Source organism: Protopterus annectens, chromosome 5.part0 (assembly GCF_019279795.1).
Source record: "Protopterus annectens isolate FY-2018-M chromosome 5.part0, PAN1.0, whole genome shotgun sequence".
Taxonomy (NCBI): domain Eukaryota; kingdom Metazoa; phylum Chordata; order Ceratodontiformes; family Protopteridae; genus Protopterus; species Protopterus annectens.
Genome location: NC_056735.1, coordinates 959,249,661 through 959,270,625, shown reverse-complemented (window position 1 = coordinate 959,270,625; position 20,965 = coordinate 959,249,661). Strand labels below are relative to the sequence as shown.

The 20,965-nt window shown below is 41.7% G+C and overlaps 1 protein-coding gene across 1 annotated transcript in view; it reads right to left on the bottom strand.

Moving 5' to 3' along the window:
• Window positions 1–20,965, bottom strand: part of DOK7 (docking protein 7) — a 949,191-nt gene that overhangs the window by 789,877 nt on the left and 138,349 nt on the right. Inside the window, exon 3 of the mRNA XM_044072729.1 lies at window positions 571–801. Within this exon, the coding sequence (XP_043928664.1) occupies window positions 571–801 (231 nt within the window). The remainder of the gene's footprint in view (window positions 1–570; window positions 802–20,965) is intronic.

Genomic DNA, 20,965 nt, shown 5'->3' with positions numbered 1-20,965 from the left:
ATGTGCATAGAATTTACAGGTGGTGTACATGACATGCATATTCTATGCATGTGCATAGAATTTACAGGTAGCGTACATGACATCCCTTGTTCTTGCATCACATGAATAATGTTATTGCTTAGTTGCTTCTATTTGAAACTGGATTGGTCTGCTTAAGCTACAGTATTGTTTTCATTTATTTACAGATTGCAAAAACTTACTTATTCAATATACAGAGCACCACTAAAGGTCATGCATTTTCTGTGCAAAGCAAAACTGGAGATTGCTAGGGACAAAACCTGACTCAGCAAGGAATGGTTACACTACGAATGACAAAGTTCAAGATTAATAACTCATGATGGTTCAGGAAAGATAGCTGCAGGTTTAGACAGAGCATTATAACTCAGCAGAATTATATACTGCATTGTAATGCCAAGCTTATAAAATTGGTCCAGAACGTGTTGTAACTGTCTAGCTAGCTGTCTGTCTGTCTTATGCCCAGATCATAGCTGGAAAAGGTCATCAGATTAGTCCACTTGCCAAATTAACAATCAAAAAATAAAATATAATGTAAACAGATTTTAGTCTTACCTTCTCCTAGGCTATAACGGATCCATATATCCCATCGCATCATAACATCCTTGTGTTCAAATCCAACCATAACCACTTGATTTAGACAGATTATTGCAAGTGTGTTATTTAAACCTTCATAGGGGAGGCCTGGCTCAAGGCCACAAATGTCCTGCAGAGTTATACTGCTTCTTTCTTTATGTCCCTTATTCTTTTCAGACTTGTCTTTATACACCAGCATTACCAAGCAATCTGCAAATAACGAAATTATCAGTGAACATGATTTTTCATTCCCTTTGAACAGACCTAATAGCAATATATGGTTATAGTGACATCTTATTTTTTAAACTCTTTGTCAACTGTAGCCACAATTATGATGTTTGAAGAAGATCTGGTGTTCTGTCACTTCTGTTATGATGCAAGCTTGCTTTGTGACATTATTTTCCTTACCACTTGACTTACATCTTGACATCATGCTAATACAAGTACAATATACAAATTATTATGCGCACTGGAGATTTTGCAATGTCTAGTATTAAAATATCAAAGAAAGAGAGATATTTTAGCATTTTAAGGAGTGAAAGCATTGTTTATACATTTGCAAGCTAAAAATCTAAGGTTTCCAAAGACTTGCCATCTGGACAAAAGTTTAATTTCTTGTAAATTACATGGTGAATTGTATTGCTAAATGTTAAAATAGCTGCTTTCATGATGCTAGCTTACATTGTATGATAGCTAAAATTGATTCAGCTCATTTTTAGACCTGGGGACAAAACAGATTTGTGCATTTCTCTTAAAATTATATTTACATATACTGCTGCAAACAACATCATATCATTAAGAATACCAAGGTACATTCTTTGAATAAGTGATCTATTTTAACATTTTGTACTCTTGTTATTCTGTACTTGTTACTCTGTACTGTTTCCTAATTTGGCCTTTCTTGTGGCCAAAACTGGTCCATCTTGATCAGCCCACCAACGTATTATATAAACCGTCAATGAATGTGGGTGCATAGTCATCAGATTTTCCTATCAGATTTGAAGCTCTTCACGACAGTGATGCTAGCCAAAGTTCATTCACCATCTGGAAGTTTAATATTTCATAACTAATGACATGGTCTGATCTGAATGGGCCAGAAAAGTTTTACTAAAACAACAATCATACATGGTTCTCCCAGTGATGATTATTTGCACTGATAAACTTCCACAATAATTAGCAAAAACACAAGACTGCCACCAAAGCTTCAGAACTCACTTGTCCTGCACAAAACAGATCCAAAATAAAAAGCAAAACGCCAGGACTAGGAGACCCCTGTATAATCTAATATAACAATCTTTATTCAGCACAAGCACTTTTGTGGGTAACCCCACTTCTTCAGATGTCTAATACATTTTAAAAACAACTCTAGGTTTAAATATCCTCCTGAGACACATGATTAAAACCAACCAATGCATTTTTCTGGTGTGAACAAGCACTTTCAATTTAAAGCAACATTCTACAAGGTAGATGCCATTAATTAAACTAGAAATCTGAATGTATATGTATACACTTCTAAAAGCCTATTTATAAAGTATCTAGGTTGTAATTCAAATTTAGTTTAGTTAATGGCATGTACCTTGTAGAATAATAATTAGTTCAAATATACAAATTCCAGAAAGAACTTAACTTAGAGAGGTGCTCTGTCACTGCCTCAAGGCGGCAATGACCTCAGAATTAGAAAAACAACATAGAGGTGTGTGGGAGTGCAGCACCCAATGGAGAAAAGCCTTAGTGGCCTATATTTGTTTATCCTTTGCTGACTGGGTTAATCCCACTAGGCTAGTAGCCTCTTTTCATGGTGGGCCCAAGGTGGTATTTCTACTACTAGTAGAAATTTGGACAGGGCATCAGTGAATTTATAATAGGTGAAGCAGGATCCTTTACATCCACCTGAGCTACCACCTTTGGGGCTTTGGTTTAACTTCTCATCCAAAGTGTGACACAACCAGGAATGTAGCATCCACCTTATGCTGCATAGTACTTTTACCATTCCATCTATTTGGTACGGGAATAGAACCCACAGCCTTCTGCACCAAAGGTGAATGGCCATAACAGTAGTTGAGATAACATCATCTGGTATGAAACTGTTCCTGACAGTAGTCTGATATGTACCAATTTTCAATTTGGGTTTCTTTTAACAAGGAATGTTTATAATTTACATTGTTGCTTTGGCAGGAGGTTTTGCAGGAATTGTTAATTTTGTACATGTATCAGGATTTGTCTCTTTATTGCAGCTCCACTTTGAGCTGTGGGGAAAACGCTATGATGATTTTTTTCTACTCTCTTCTTCTTTATGGAGATAATAGTTTTCCCTGAAGAAGAAGTATGTTTAATAAGCAATAAAGTGCTGTTTTAGAATAATTTCACCACAAGTTCATTGGTGTATAGTCAGTGCCAAGTTCATGCCACAGATTAGGATAATTTCTTTAACTGAAAGCAGGAGTAGTAATGATTCTTCTAGAAATTCTTCAAGTAGAAATAAAGAAGGTAATAGTCTAAGTGTTTTGGTATCACATCATAGGCTGTTTTACCTAGATGTGCTTTAGGTGGATGGTGGAATTTCATTCAATTTGTAATTACCTCAGTATCCTATTCAGGGTACATATCGACTGGTCCCAAGCACAAAAAACAGTGACCATAAGGCAGAGAACCAATCGTGGATGAGAATCAAGTTCAGGATGCAAATGCTGACATACACAGGCACACCCACAGATCATTAGGAGGATTCTGTTTTAATGATTTGTTCATATCTGGGATGTGGTTGCATCGTTTGGAAAAATCCATGAAGACACACAGAGGACATAGAGACTCTATACAAACAGTACACCATGCAGAAAATTAAACAGAGAACCAAGTGCAGTCAGGCAGCAATGCTAAATTCTGCACCAATCTGCTGCTCTACCCATGTGCTACAAAATGCCAATAGATGCTTATAAAAAAGTAGCTGACAACATGAATAAACAACTGTCATGGAAAGATAAATTTACTAATAGAGGAGGACTTATCCAATGACAAGCTTTAGTAGCTACTCAGCTAGTTAGTTATTTAGTTAGGCAGTCAGTCAGTTAGTTAATTAAACATTTGTTAACCAGGATAAACACTAATCACAACTGACCAAATTCGCTCTCATCCTAGGCAGAATAGGAAGTTAGTACAGCTATAGATATATTTCTGTATGAGCAAGCATATAAACATTTATACAGATTTGTAGTTAATAAGAATGCCAGGTTAAACATAAAAGGCAAGATGATACCGAGATTTCTTATTAATGTATGCTAGTTGAAGGAGAATACCAAAAACAAGATAATTAAAGAAGCCCATACACAACTTAATTTACGCCACAAATTTGTCTTACTACACATAGCAAATGGTCATGCTATTTTGCAACGCATGTCAAAAAGCATAACTGTTTATATTTGTATATTTAAATCTGTTTTAATATACAGTGGAACATATCAGAAAAGAGACTATTAATTAGGAAGTGAAAGGTGAATTAAAGGGAAAATAAGGAATAATCTTAAAGGTAAATAACATTCAAAGCAAGTTCGCTAATAATCCTGTGTTATATGGGGTCTATATTATAACATCGAAATCTACAAAGATCGAATGTTATAATATCGAACCCTAAACACCGAAATCCGTAAACATCGAACAGTCAGAATAGCGATTTTTTTTCCCCAGGGAAAAAAATTGCTATTCCGAGAAACATACACACAACACAAACACACACAAAAAACAGCAATCCACACACATACACTTAAAATCCTACACCTAAACCTAAACTAAACTTTACATACACTACTAGCTATCCACTTATCTTAACCCGACCCTAACGCTAAGGTCCGTCACTATGGCACACTCACCTCACCCGCACCCTAACCCTAACTCACCTAACCCGCTCCCTAACCCTAACCTACACACAACCGCACACTTACCTGACCCGTGCCCTAACCCTAACTCACCTAACCCACCCCCTAACCCTAACCTACACACAATTGCACACTTACCTGACCCGTGCCCTAACACTAACGTCCACACAACCGCACACTTACCTGACCCGCTCCCTAACCCGGCCCCTAACCCTAATCTACACACAATCGCATACTTACCTGAACCTGACCCGTAACGCTCCAACATATCGAATGCTGAAAACAGCGAAGCCACAGTAATGGCCCACAGAATTCTTTCCCTGGGAAAGAATTTGGTGTCCTGCACCTTCGCTGTTTTCAGCGTTCGACATTACGGGTTCGATATTATAACATTCGAGCTTTGTAAGATTCGATGTTATAATATAGACCCGTTATATGTATATGTATCATTATCCCAGTACAACACTAAATACATATATTGTTATTATGTTCAATTTCATGTTAATTATGTATGTGATATACATGAAGAAACAAAATATGTCAATATTTCGGATTCAGCATTTTACACATTTACTGTGTTCAAAAGTTCAATGGAAGCTTCCTCACAATAATCCACTGAACTATCAAAACATAAAATTCTACCTATATTTAATATGCTGGCTTCCAAGGAGGGGAACTGATGTCTTTCCATGTCTGGCTGAGCATTCTTATGGCACATGGTTAAAATGGAGGGTGGGACTAAATAATGGCACTCCCATCAAACGTGAAAGAGAACAGATGTAAAATAAATGTGAAGGGATAGTGATGTTGCTAATATTGTGAAAAATAACCAACAAAACCTGGGTTTGAGCATAAACACTGCCTAATATTTTTTTTCTATTAAAATATAAGCACCGTGGCTCAGCGCTAGTTAGTTGTTAGAGATTCTGCTTTGAAGTAGTGTATATATGCACCATATTGTATGGTAAAAATTTATTGATGGTGCATATATTCAGCACATTACAGCATGCAGTATCAAAGCCTAATATAAGACGTGTTGAAATTCTGGTGAAACAAGGGCTGTATCACAAAATTGCAGAGATTTTTACCTGTCTTGGAAAAAGAGTTTCCAAAATCATAAGCAGAAACTCTGGGAGGATTTATAACCAGAAGAAGTAAAGGACTACCAGGTGTCACTGTAAAAATGACTTCATAGTTTACAGGTAAACTATTTAAAGTATATATTGACATAGAAGTTGCTGATTAAATGGAAAATCAAAAATTAAAAAAGAAAAAAAAGGGAAAAAAAAAATGCTTGGTGGGGTATATGTCTCCGGAAACACGGGCAATTAAATATCATAACTAGACATTTAATCAAAGTCAAATGGTAAGAACACAAATGTTTGACCTAAAATTTGTTCTAAACTTATGGTTAAAACCAGATTAGAACAATAAAAGTAAAATGACTGATATTATCAGGTCATAAATTCAGAAGGGCACTCCTAAGATACTTGCGTAAATGGGCACTGGAGCTTAAGCATGTTGATATATTGGCTATGATAGCGGAAAGGTTACTAGCTAATGAACCAGTGTTTAAACCTGAGCAAGGAAGCCTGAAGCTGTTGATCAGGAGTGTTGGCCTGAAGGATCTGAGAACTTTATGCCAAATAGCATAGAGCCACATGGTACACACTGGTAACATTCTTCATAGGTTCATAGGTTCATAGGTGTGTACTACGCTAATTGCCCGGGGGCCTTTACAAGCCTAGCCCATAGGATTACCCTGGTATCATGCCACCCGACCTTACTTCCCAGTGCCGCTGTCGAGTAGAGCCACTGGAGTTATCCCCATGGTGAATTTTCTATTTCCCATCCACTCATCAAGATTTCTCTTGAAGAGGGTCAGCGAGGTGCTCTGTTTGACATGTATGGGAAGCCTATTCCATAGCATGGGAAGTCTCTGGGTTATGAACCTGTCCCTCGAGTGTGTTCTGTTGATTGTGGTAATGAGATTGAGGTCTCTGGAGCATGTAGTGCAGAGGGATTGGTATTTCTTTAGATGTACCATTTCTAACAGAGCTGGGTCAGTCGTGACTTTGTAAGTCAAGCAGAGATTGCCTCTAAGTAGGTGATATGAGACAAGGAATAGTTTCTGGAGTCTGTCCATATAGGACAAGTGTTTAAGGCCTAGGATCCACTTTTGAGGTATTTTTGTGGCCTCTCCAGTTGTTGCAGATGTCTACTAAGGTGCATGCCAAATGGGACATTGTACTCTATGATTGGCCTAATGAAGGAAGAGTAGAGGGAGACAATGACCTCTTTCTTCCTGGATGCAAAACCCTTAGTAATGAGATGTGCCACATTGAAGGACTTTCTGACCACAGTGGCAATATGGTGATCAAAAGAGAGGTTGCTGAACCTGTGTTCCCAGATTTCTTATAATGCCTTCTGTGTTCAGTGAACTACCATCAATGTGGTAATTCATGGAAATGAGTTTTTCCCAAAGGGGATGACGACACATTTTTTGGCATTCAGCTTAAGGCCATGGTTCTGACACCAGCCGGTCTCAGTGAGGCTATTCTGTAGGATGTCAACATCACTTGCGGAGTTAATAAAAGCTCCCAACTTGCAATCTTCTGCAAACTTTGTCAGCCAGAGTCCCTTTGTGTTTGCCTGGACTTCAGAGAATTAGATACCAAACAGGAGAGGACCCAGGACTGAACCCTGTGGGACTAGTCAGCATTCTGACTTGGAGTCAGCTACTTTCACACTGTGGGTTCTATCTATGAGCCAGTTTACAACTCACCTAGTGATATAGGGATTGATGCCTAGCTTAGTGAGTTTTTCTATGATTCCTGAGTGGGGAATGGTATCAAAGGCCTTGGGCAGATCAAGGTAGGCTGTATGAACCACCTTGCCTTCATCCACAGCTCTGGTGACTGACTCAAAGAAGTCAACCAAGTTGAGCAGGCATGATCTACCCTTCACAAAACCAAACTGTGTGGGTTCCAGTGTTTGGAGATTCCTATATCCTTGTTTATTAGGTCCATGATGATGCGTTCCATAGCTTTGCATATCAAACTCCTCAGGCTAATGGAGCGATAGTTCCCAGGGTCTGTAGTCACTCCTCCTTTATGGAGAGGGATGACTGTAGCAGTGCACCATTCAGTAGGGACAAAGCCTGAGTTGAGGCTGTAATTGAACAGAGCAGACAGGTGAGGTGCCAGCTCACTCTGTAGTTCATGTAGAACATAGCCAGGGATATTGTCAGGTCCCACAGAAGCTGTATTCTTGGCCTTGGACAGTGCTGTTTGTGCTTTCAAAAGTGGCAACAAAACTTCCAGCCACCAAAATACTCTCTTTTAGATGTGTGAAGGTGTACGTTAATAAAACTATTTATTTAACAATATGAATGCTGTACTTAAAATGCAATTTTTAACCAACATGCAGATAATGAAAAGGTAAATGGTTTGTTAGTAAATGTAAGTAAATCACCTGATTTCAACTAATTAGAAAGGAACTGAAGGAGGTTCAAGACTTTTAGAGAATGGTCACCCTTGTTAAGGTACACTGACTTTAGACAAAACTGATGATGGGAGGAAAGCATGAGTAATTTGTGTCATAGAGGTAGTCAGGAGTATCCTTTAACAGACATAGAAATTCAAACTCTGTAGCTTTGATATGTAATTTAACATATGATTTCATAACAAGTCAAAACATCAAATTGCAAATTAATGAGAGAACAAGCACAGTTAGAATACCTGTGATCAGAATATACCATAGTTAAAATGGCGGTGGGGGTAAAGGCAACCTGATGCACTAAGTCTACACAGTAATGAATATACCCCTAGTTAAAATGGGAGGGGGCAAAAGCAGCCTGGCACACTGTTAAAATGCACAGTCCTGATACAAAGAAATGTCTGACTGTACAAACTTCAAAAGAAACTAAAAAAAAACAGTTGTTAAGTAACCTTGATATCATCACTTTTACTTGGTTTATTCATTGGTGAGGTACACTTTGGGATGGATTTAACAGAGAGACTGTTAAAGTAATCTGTTCTGGAAGACTGACCGAGTGTAAGCACAGGAACTGAAAAAGTAAAACCCATAGAACATCATATGGAACCTTGCCAAAAGATTCCAATGATTAAAGCAACCGAGGCTGTCTGTGGCGTGACAGACAGGGAGATACCCATGATAATAAACTCACTAAGAAAAGAAAGGAAACCTAAGTGGTGTTCTAGAGTTGCCTCTGTAGTATAAACACAGAAGACTAGTCAGGAACAGTTCTTTTAACCACAAATACTTAAAGAGGCAGTGGTTACTGTAGTAAAACTAATTGACTTGTTAAAGCCAAAAGCAGAAGACAATAACTGGGATGAGTTACCTTTAGTAGAGAAAGGAATAGAAAACAAAGAAACACCTTATACCTGTATTCATAGGTGAAGGGGTTGTACCTTCCATTTCACGTCAATACACTGACAAAGTTATTTGTGACCTGACAGATTTGTAAATCAGCAATGAAAATTTAAAGAAATCACAGATGAAAAGATCACCCTATATCTCAGTTCTGACTCACAAATGAAAGCATGCTTGGAAGCAGAAGATCTATAAAGTTTATACCCAGCTTTGCTACCGCAACCTATCCTCTGACAGACTTGTCCCTAACCAGATAAGTTGGATAATAAAGACAGATGAGACTTTTCATCAACTTAAAACCTATACGAGATTCATAACTAGTCTTGACTGTCAGTGACTTTAATAAAACTTTTGTTTTACATACCAATGCAACTGAAGTTGGGTTAAAGCTTGTGTTATATCAGGTAGTGAAGAACCCCCAGAGTGCTACCTAAGCAGAAAGTTAAGTAAGACATGGGCTATTTCTCTGTTTGGCAGTCAGGTTAGAAACAAATATCCCATATTAGAATTCCATTATTTGTTCCTCTGGTATTCCTAGATCTTCAGCGTGCTTATAATAAGAATAGAAATAGAAATTGTGCAGTCCACTTATGCTCTCTGATGATGTCACAAGAAGACTGAAACATGCATGTCCACAGCTAGTGGGGTTTGGCTTTATTGGCCTGAATTTGTCCATTAATCGACTTAAAAAGAAATAACTTCATGCCAAATAGGACAGAGCCACATGGTACACACTGGTAGCATTGTGCTTTCAGAAGTGGCAACTACAACACTAACTACATGGGACCTGTCAAACAACAAGTTATCCAATGCACAACATGAAGGTTTATATTCAAATATAGAATTCTGTCAATAATACCTGCATGGAGAATAGTATCAAAGATTTTGAAGAGGTCCAGATAAGCTGTAGGTACTGCATAACCACTATCCACTGCTTTGATTGCTTTTTCAAAGACATTAATGAGATTAAAGAGGCATGACATTCCTTCGGCAAAGCCAAACTGGTAAGGGTCCAAGGTTAATATTATTTTCAATGTACAGATTAATGAGATCCAAGATAACATGCCCATAGTCTTACATGTGAGGCTAATGAGACTAATGGGTCTATAGTTACCAGGGTACATGACTGGGTCATCCTTGTGTAGTGGCATTACATTCGCTGTTTTCAAGACCTCAGGAATATAACCAGTGTACAGGCTTAGATTAAAGAGGTAAAGTAGAGGTTACAATAGGCCACATTTGGCATTGATAATCAGGTATACTATCTGGAGCCATGTATGAAGTGTTCTTGGCTTTTCAGAGAGCTGTAATAACTTTCTGAATAATAATTAAATAGTGGGGCTGGGATTGTAGAATCTGTGGAATAGCTATAACTGTAGGTGGTGTCAAATTTGCACTAAATTTGTTTAGCTAGGGTATTAGCTATTTCCTTTGTGTCAGAGTGTGCAGTATTATTGTGGACATGCTGCCAATATTGCTGGGCATTTATTCTAAACGTCATGTATTTCTCTCTCTCTAGGTTAACTAAGGAGGTTTCTGTTTCAGTTGCCATTGCCATGAGATTTCCCAGCTCTGTTCCACCTTCCTGCTTTTATTCTCCTTCTGAACTGTCACAGTCATTATATCACAGGAAAGGTATAAGTCTTTTGAATGGGTAATTATGGTGCTGTTTGTTTTGCTGATATGCAGAAGTTCCATCAGAGTGGGGTCTGACAATGCCCTGTACGCCAAGCATAGATTTCTCCCTCAGCAGCCTGTAGGAGACAAAATACAGGGATAGGGCATTGAGGCGGTCTGCATAGGACATTTTACTTAACCCTGCATTCTTTTAGTGAGGAACCTCTGTGAATGTTCCATGTCTTGGATATGCCTGGTTTGGTACATACCAAAGGGGTAACCGTACTCAATGATAGGGCTAATGAATGCTGAATACAGGGGAACAATGACTTCCTTGGACCTAAATGACATATCTTTGTTTATAAGTTGTGCAATGTAGAATGATTTCCTCACTACTGTAAACACATGATGGTCAAAGGCTAGATTACTGTCTATATGTGTCCCCAAGTCCCTGACTACTGGGTCAACTCTAAGGGAGGTGTTTATGATAGTTACCAGGGGTGGATGCCTTCCCAAAGGATACTATTATGCATTCCTTGGCATTTAGTTTTAGTCCATGGCTCTGACAGCAGTTGTTTGTTTGTGCCAGCACTTCCTGGAGAACATTTGTGTCAATATGGGATGCAATGACAGATTCTAATTTGCAATCATCTGCAACTTTAAATCAGCAGGAGACCATTTACATTGGTCTTGACTTCACAGAAGAAAATGCCAAAAAGGTGCGGTCCAAGGACTGATCCCTGAGGGACTCCACTTGTGACTGGCTTCTTTGTAGAGGTGGACTCCCCAATTTTAACTTCCTGGGTTCTGTGAGTCAGTTGGCTATCCACCAGGTGACATATGCATTTGTACCTAACTTCTTGAGTTTGTCAACAATGCCTGAGTAGAGTATTGTGTCAAATGCCTTGGACATGTCAAGGTAGGCAGTGTGAACCATTTTACAGTCATCAATTACGTTGATGACCTACTCAAAGAAGTCCACGAGACTGAATAGGCATGACCTGCCTTTGATGAAGCCAAATTGGGTAGGATTCAGTCTCTGGAGGTTTACTATATCATTATTTATAATTTCCATGATTATTCCTTCCATGGCTTTGCATATAAGACTAGTGAGAAGCATGAGGCTGTAGTTTCCAGGGTCTGTAGATTGCCCACCTTTGTGCGGAGGGATGACTGTTGCTGTTCTCCAATCATGAGACACAAAACCTGTTTGGAGGCTACAGTTAAATGGCAATTCCAGATGGCCTGATAGGTCATGTTTCATGCCATTTAGAAGACATCCTGGAATATTATCTGGGTCCATTGATGCAGTGTTCTTGGCATTAGAGAGAACATTAAGGACCTGTTTCCTAGTGATAGCAGGAGGAGTTATATTTGATGGTATTTCCTGAGGGAAGGTTGACAGAGGGCTAAAGATGGAGCTGAATTTGTCGGCGAGTAAGTTTGCTCTATCTTCTGCCACAGTATAGATGGCTTCATTTACAATGAGCTCTGCACACAATTTTGTATTCCCTTTGAGGTTGTGGATATAGCTAAAGAATGCCTTATAGGTTCATAGGATGACACTAGGCTATTGGCCCAGAGGCCCTTTTAAGCCTAGCCAAGAATTTTGCCCATGTTCTCTCAAAGTGTGGTTGCCTTGTGATTGTACTTGGCCTGGGAGCCAAATTTACATAAATTTGGCTTTTTGTAGACTTTATTTGTCCTCTGATTTGTTTGTTTAGTTTGATGAGAGTGCTTTTATCCTGCTGGGTGTTGCACCTCTTAATTTTTGCCACGGTTTCTGCCTTCTGTTATACAGCCTATTGATTTTGTGATTCCACCAGGGTGGCTTGCTTTTTTACTTAGTTCTGTACTTCTTTCTAGTGGGTACAGCTGCCTCTGTGCAGCTACTATTATGCTTGTATAGGGTTTCTGTGAACAGTTCTGCATAGGCAGCAGTGTTCTCAGGGTTTATGGGGGCTTCAGATTTTAGCTGATTATCACCTAACAGCAGGAAGTCAGTCTTACAGCAGTTCCTGAATATTCCAGGTTTAGCTGGGCTTCCAAGTTTTATTTTTTACTTCAAATGAGACCATTCTGTGGTCAAACCTTACCAGAGAAGACATTACCCTAGGGGGTGTGCAGAACTCTCCCATATTAGTGAGAACCAGACCAAGTATGGTTGCACCCCTGTTTGGTGTATTGACAGTGTGGTCCAGGGAGTTTGTATTTACAAAATCCAAGAATCTCTGTGCCTGTATGTTTGGTGTCATATAGGATTCCCAGTTAATAGTGGGGTAATTAAAGACGCCTGTGAATATCTTATTGGGTTGGAAGGTGAGTGTTTCCAATAAGTTTAAATACATGGTATGGGTTTCCTGAATCACAGAAGGGGACCTATAGCCTGCAAAGAAGTCGTATTTGATTTTGCCTATGGTAATTTGAACATGGAGTAGCTCAAGTGCATCATGTTTGACCAGGATTGAGGTATATTTATTTCTGATGTAAATTGAGACAACTCCACCTTTAGTCCCTGTCTCTGTAGTGGTTGGTCTATATGTGTGGAAGGCATTAAAATCTTGGACTGTCAGTGTGCTGTCTGGGGCTTTAAACCATGTCTCAGTGACCACGCAGATAGGTTCATAGGTTCATAGGTTTATACTAGGCTATCTGCCCTAAGGCATTTATAAGCCTAGCCCAAAGTTTTGTGGCTTACGCCACCCCTTATATGAAAAAATACTGTACCCATTAGTTTGTTGTGCCTCTGTCCAGCAGTGACACAGAGATGATTCCCGGGGTAAACCTACGATCTCCCATCCACAGGTCAAGATTTCTCTTGAACAGAGCCAGCGAGGTGCTCTGCCTCACATGGACCGGGATTTTATTCCATAGCATAGGGAGTCTCCGAGTGATAAATCTATCCCTCCAGCACGTCCTATTTATATCCGTGCTAAGGTTTAAGTCGCTTGCTCTAGTGGTTTTGGTGGATTTTTTGAGGTGGAGCATGTCCATTAATTCCGGGTTGGACATGGCCTTGTATGTCAGGCACATGTCACCTCTGAGCAGACGGTATGCGACTGAATAGAGCTGGAGTTTCTTCAATCTGGCAGCATATGACAGATTTTGGAGTCCCTTTATCCTTTTGGTGAGGAACTTTTGGGGTCTCTCCAATTGCTGCAGATGTCGGGTGAGATACATCCCAAATGGGGCATTGTACTCGATCATTGGTCTGATAAGTGAAGAGTACAGGGAACAATGACCTCACTAGATCTGGATGTGAATCCTTCATGATCAGGTGGGCAATGTAGAAGGTCTTTCTAACCACTTTAGCAACGTGAGTGTCAAAAGAAAGGCCACTGTCAACCTGGGTCCCCAGGTCCCTGATAACCTCTTCTGTGCTTAGTGGATTGCCACCTATATGGTAGCTTGGGGTTACCTTGTTTTTCCCGAAAGGTATGACTATACATTTTTGGCGTTAACTTCAGGCCATGGCTCTGGCACCAGCTATCTGTTTCCGTGAGTCCCTTCTGAAGGATATCCATGTCCGATGCACTTTCCACTATGGCGCCCAGTTTACAGTCATCTGCAAACTTTGTCAACCAAAGTCCTCCCATGTTGGCCTGTACTTCTGAGAAGTAGATGCCGAACAATAGGGGGCCAAGGACCGAGCCCTGTGGGACACCACTTGTGACCTGCTTGGAGTCTGACATAGCGCCAGCAACTCTAACCCTGTGGGTTCTGTCCTTAAGCCAGTTTGCAACCCATCTTGTGACATATGGGTTTACATTTAAGCTGGTTAGTTTTTCTACAATACCCGAGTGGGGTATTGTGTCGAAAGCCTTTGCAAGGTCAAGGTAGGCTGTATGGACTGCCTTTCCCTCATCAATGGCCTTGGTGACTGTTTCGAAGAAGTTGACCAAGTTCAAAAGGCATGATCTGCCCTTGACGAAGCCAAACTGGGTCAGGTCCAATGTCTGCAAGTCCCCTATATCTTTGTTTATGAGCTCCATTATGATCCTCTCCATAGCTTTGCAGACTAGACTCGTTAAGCTTATGGGGCGGTAATTACCAGGGTCCATAGAGGCACCGCCTTTGTAGAGTGGGACCACAGTTATCGTACGCCACTCCTTGGGCACGTATCCTGTGGTAAGGCTGAGATTAAACAGCTGCCTTATGTGCGGGTTTAATTCCTCATTTAGCTCATGTAGCACACAGCCGGGACACCATCCGTCCCATTGATGCTGTGTTTTTAGCTTTAGAGAGAGCAGCTTTCACCGCATTTGAGATGTCTGGGAGGCTACACTCCGCTGGGATAGTTATCTCTCCTTTAGGGGAGAGGGGTGAAGTTTGCATTGAACCTGTCTGCCAGTATGTTGGCAATGTCTGTGGGTTCAGTGATTTTTGTATCATTTTGGACTAATTCTGAGCATATCTGGGAGTTTCCAGCCAGGTTCCTAACATAGCTGAAAAAGGCCTTATGATTGTCCTTGAATCCATGGCAATTTTTCTCTCAAAATTGGCCTTAGTTGATTTTATGAGTGCTCGATTTTTTACTAATAATGATCAGGGTGACTTCCTTTATGGATTTTGTTCTATCATGTAATAGCTTTCTTCTCTTATTGTAAAGTTTGTTAATGGCTGGGGTCCACCAGACTGGACGTTTGCCCTTTGTGGAAAGAGTCTTGGTTTTATTTGGGATTGCCTGATCCATGCAGTCCTGGAGGTGTTCATAGAAGGCATTTGTAAGGGCTTCCGCAGCTTGGGTTGTGGTTTCCACTGGCTCAGGGGCCTTGAAGGATATCACACCAGCCTTGAGTAGTGTGAAGTTTGCTTTAGAGAAGTTCTTCACTGTAGTCTTTTTTGTTTGGGGTGGGGGCGGGATGTGGATTTCCAGTGAGATTAGTTTATGATCAGATCTCACCAATGAGGGATATACTTCCGGTGTGGAGCATTTTGTCCCCATGTTTGTGATAATGAGATCTAGTATATTTTCTCCTCTCGTGGGAACAGTGACTAGCTGTTCCATGGCATTTGAATTTATGAACTCCAGGAACCATTGGGCTAGAAAGTTAGGGCTTGAGTAATGTTCCCAGTCTATATTCGGGTAGTTGAAGTCACCCAATATGATGGTGTTTGGAGATACATTTATACCCTCCAGTGTCTTCAGGAAGGCTGTGTGGGGTTCCTGAGTTTGAGACGGTGGCCTGTAGCATGCTACAATTTGTAGAGCAGTTTTGCCTATGGTTAGTTGCACCTGAATGGTTTCCGCTTGCGTTGCCACCAACCTGGAGGTGTGGGTATCCTTTATGATTATGGATACACCCTCCTTTGTGGTGTGGTCTGGGTTTTGGGGCGAACGCATGATATGAGGTAAAACCTAATAGTGCCGGGTGCTCTCAGGAGCCTTGAACCAGGTTTCAGTTACAGCACAGACATCGATGTTCTCCATACTGAGAAGGGCCTCGAGGCGTGCATTTTGAGATTTAGACTTCTGGCATTGAGCAGCATTACCCTCAGTTTCTTCCCATTTTGTTTTCTAGGATGGTAGGTTTAGAATTTGAGCTTTGCCTAAAAAGGCACTATGGGGGTGGCAAGAGCCTTAGCCAATATCCGAATCCCAGGGTGACAGGTGCAAGCCGTCCCTTCAAGCAGCATGGCTTGTCAAGCATGTCATCCCAGGCAGACAGACATTGGATCCCCTTTGAATGACACCAGACATTAAGCCAATTGTTAAAGCTGATCATCTTGTCTCTATATTGTGGCATCATTCTTGGTGAAGGAAGGATACTGCTCAGGGTCAGGGTCATACCTGCCTGGGCTACTTAATCAGAGAGCTCCTCTATGTCTCTTTTCATGTAGTCCAGGGAGGTACGTCTCAGGTCGTTCACACCAGCATGGACAATGACTGTGTCATATTTGTACTTGCCGTGGAGCGACCCGAGTGCTTCTGTTATGTGGTGGATTCTAGCGCCTGATAGGCAGCTTACTGTGACCCTCTCCTTGTTCAGCCTGGTGAGTGGGACGTCAGTGTGTCTGACTATGGAGTCACCTATGACAAGTATGTTTGGTGTTGTATTTGGCCTTAAGGGCTGTGACTGCTTTGCACACTGATTTTGTCGTTTATGTGTATGTAGATGTCAGCATTCTCTAGGGTGAGAGCTTATAGGGAGTGGAGCTTTTTGTTTAGACTCCTAGCATTGAGCAGTAATGCCTTTAGATTTTCTTGGTTTGATTTGCTATATCAGAAGTGCTTTCAGTTTGGCATTGCCTAAAAAAGGGACTATGGGGGAAGCCAATGTTTTAGCTAATATTTGAAAGCCTAGAGGGGAAAGGTGCATACTATCCATGGCAAAGCAGCATGGTCTGTTGACCATCTCCTTCCATGTTGACAAATATTGCACCCAATTAAAATGACACCAGAAACTAAGCTAATTATTAAAGTCATTCATTTTTTTTCATATTGTGGCATCCTCCTTGGAGAAGGTAAATGGCTGCTCAATGCTAGGCTCATACCAGCCAGGGACACATATTCCTAGAGCTCCATGATGTCTCTCTTCACATAGGTTCATAGGTTCATAGGTTTATACTAGGCTATCTGCCCTAAGGCATTTATAAGCCTAGCCCAAATTTTTGTGGCTTACGCCACCCCTTATATGAAAAAATACTGTGCCCATTAGTTTGTTGTGCCTCTGTCCAGCAGTGACACAGAGATGATTCCCGGGATAAACCTACGATCTCCCATCCACCGGTCTAGATTTCTCTTGAACAGAGTCAGCGAGGTGCTCTGCCTCACATGGACCGGGATTTTATTCCACAGCATAGGGAGTCTCTGAGTGATAAATCTATCCCTCCAGCACGTCCTATTTATAACCGTGCTAAGGTTTAAGTTGCTTGCTCTAGTGGTTTTGGTGGATTTGGATTTTTTGAGGTGGAGCATGTCCATTAATTCCGGGTTGGACATGGCCTTGTATGTCAGGCACATGTCACCTCTGAGCAGATGGTATGCGACTGAATAGAGCTGGAGTTTCTTCAATCTGGCAGCATATGACAGATTTTGGAGTCCCTTTATCCTTTTGGTGAGGAACTTTTGGGGTCTCTCCAATTGCTGCAGATGTCGGGTGAGATACATCCCGAATGGGGCATTGTACTCGATCATTGGTTTGATAAGTGAAGAGTACAGGGGAACAATAACCTCACTAGATCTGGATGTGAATCCCTTCATGATCAGGTGGGCAATGTAGAAGGTCTTTCTAACCAATTTAGCAATGTGAGTGTCAAAAGAAAGGCCACTGTCAACCTGGGTCCCCAGGTCCCTGATAACCTCTTCTGTGCTTAGTGGATTGCCACCTATATGGTAGCTTGGGGTTACCTTGTTTTTCCCAAGGGTATGACTATACATTTTTGGCGTTTAACTTCAGGCCATGGCTCTGGCACCAGCTATCTGTTTCCGTGAGTCCCTTCTGAAGGATATCCGTGTCGATGCACTTTCCACTATGGCGCCCAGTTTGCAGTCGTCTGCAAACTTTGTCAGCCAAAGTCCTCCTATGTTGGCCTGTACTTCTGAGAAGTAGATGCCAAACAATAGGGGGCCAAGGACCGAGCCCTGTGGGACACCACTTGTGACCGGCTTGGAGTCTGACACAGCGCCAGCAACTCTAAACCCTGTGGGTTCTGTCCTTAAGCCAGTTTGCAACCCATCTTGTGACATATGGGTTTACATTTAAGCTGGTAAGTTTTTCTACAATACCCGAGTGGGGTATTGTGTCGAAACCTTTGCAAGGTCAAGGTAGGCTGTATGGACTGCCTTTCCCTCATCAATGGCCTTGGTGACTGTTTCAAAGACGTCGACCAAGTTCAAAAGGCATGATCTTCCCTTGACAAAGCCAAACTGGGTCGGGTCCAATGTCTGCAAGTCCCCTATATCTTTGTTTATGAGCTCCATTATGATCCTCTCCATAGCTTTGCAGACTAGACTTGTTAAGCTTATGGGGCGGTAATTACCAGGGTCCGTGAGGCGCCTTTGTGGAGTGGGACAACAGTTGCCGTGACGCCACTCCTTGGGCACGATCCTGTGGTAAGGCTGAGATTAAACAGCTGCCTTATGTGTGGGTTTAATTCCTCATTTAGCTCGTGTAGCACACAGCCGGGACACCATCCGTCCCATTGATGCTGTGCTTTTAGCTTTAGAGAGAGCAGCTTTCACCTGCACATTTGAGATGTCCGGGAGGCTACACTCGGCTGGGATAGTTATCTCTCCTTTAGGGGAGAGGGTGAAGTTTGCACTGAACCTGTCTGCCAGTATGTTGGCAATGTCTGTGGGTTCAGTGATTTTTTATCATTTTGGACTAATTCTGAGCATATCTGGGAGTTTCCACCCAGGTTCCTAACATAGCTGAAAAAGGCCTTATGATTGTCCTTTGAATCCATGGCAATTTTTCTCTCAAAATTGGCCTTAGTTGATTTTATGAGTGCTCGTATTTTTTACTAATAATGATCAGGGGTGACTTCCCTTTTATGGATTTTGTTCTATCATGTAATAGCTTTCTCCTCTTATTGTAAAGTTTGTTAATGGCTGGGATCCACCAGACTGGACGCTTGCCCTTTGTGGAAAGAGTCTTGGTTTTATTTGGGATTGCCTGATCCATGCAGTCCTGGAGGTGTTCATAGAAGGCATTTGTAAGGGCTTCCGCAGCTTGGGTTGTGGTTTCCACTGGCTCAGGGGCCTTGAAGGATACCACACCAGTCTTGAGTAGTGTGAAGTTTGCTTTAGAGAAGTTCTTCACTATGGTCTTTTTTTGTTTGGGGTGGGGCGGGATGTGGATTTCCAGTGAGATTAGTTTATGATCAGATCTCACCAATGAGGGATATACTTCTGCTGTGGAGCATTTTGTCCCCATGTTTGTGACAATGAGATCTAGTATATTTTCTCCTCGTGGGAACAGTGACTAGCTGTTCCATGGCATTTGAATTTATGAACTCCAGGAACCGTTGGGCTAGATAGTTAGGGCTTGAGTAATGTTCCCAGTCTATATTCGGGTAGTTGAAGTCACCCAATATGATGGTGTTTGGAGATACATTTATACCCTCCAGTGTCTTCAGGAAGGCTGTGTGGGGTTCCTGAGTTTGAGAGGGTGGCCTGTAGCATGCTACAATTTGTAGAGCAGTTTTGCCTATGGTTAGTTGCACCTGGATGGTTTCCGAAGCTGTCGTTGCCACCAACCTGGAGGTGTGGGTATCCTTTATGAATATGGATACACCCTCCTTTTGTGGTGTGGTCCGGGTTTTGGGGCAGGAACGCATGATATGAGGTAAAACCTAATAGTGCCGGGTGCTCTCAGGAGCCTTGAACCAGGTTTCAGTTACAGCACAGACATCGATGTTCTCCATACTGAGAAGGGCCTCGAGTGCGTGCATTTTGAGATTTAGACTTCTGGCATTGAGCAGCATTACCCTCAGTTTCTTCCCATTTTGTTTTCTAGGGTGGTAGGTTTAGAATTTGAGCCTTGCCTAAAAGGCACTATGGGGTGGCAAGAGCCTTAGCCAATATCCGGAATCCCAGGGTGACAGGTGCAAGCCGCCCTTGCAAGCAGCGTGGCTTGTCAAGCATGTCATCCCAGGCAGACAGACACTGATCCCCTTTGAATGACCCCAGACATTAAGCCAATTGTTAAAGCTGATCATCTTGTCTCTATATTGTGGCATCATTCTTGGTGAAGGAAGGATACTGCTCAGGGTTAGGGTCATACCTGCCTGGGCTACATAATCAGAGAGCTCCTCTATGTCTCTTTTCATGTAGTCCAGGGAGGTACATCTCAGGTCGTTCACACCAGCATGGACAATGACTGTGTCATATTTGTACTTGCCATGGAGTGACCCGAGTGCTTGTGTTATGTGGCGGATTCTAGCCCGATAGGCAGCTTACTGTGACCCTCTCCTTGTTCAGCCTGGTGAGTGGGACGTCAGTGTGTCTGACTATGGAGTCACCTATGACAAGTATGTTTGGTGTTGCATTTGGCCTTAAGGGCTGTGACTGCTTTGCACACTGCTTTTGTGGTTTATTTGTTGCTTGTGGGGTGTCTTGAGGTAGCAGTTGTTTGGGTGTCTGCTTTGGAGGCCTCTGCTGTTTAGGTAAATTTTACTCAGAGCCTCCGAGTATGTCTTTGTGTGTTTATGTGTTTGATTCAGTGGAGTGGTAGCATTATGTGAGGCTGGTTTTGTGGTGTGTTTAGTTGCCTTCTCCTCCTGTCTGGTCTTGCCAGTCCTGAGTTGAGAGAGCTCAGCCTCCAGTTTGGCTAAATAGCTGCATCTCTCGCAAGTATTTGTGTTATGTGGGAGGAGGAGAGGGTTGTCTGTGTACATGAGGCAGTTATAACATTGCCTCAAGATTCCCAGATTCACCAGCTGGACCAGAGAGAAGATTGGCAACTGATCTTTGGACATGCTAGAATAATATTGGGAATTCCTTAATTGAAAACAAAGGCCAGTGGGGAGTGAGGGTGTAGTGCTTT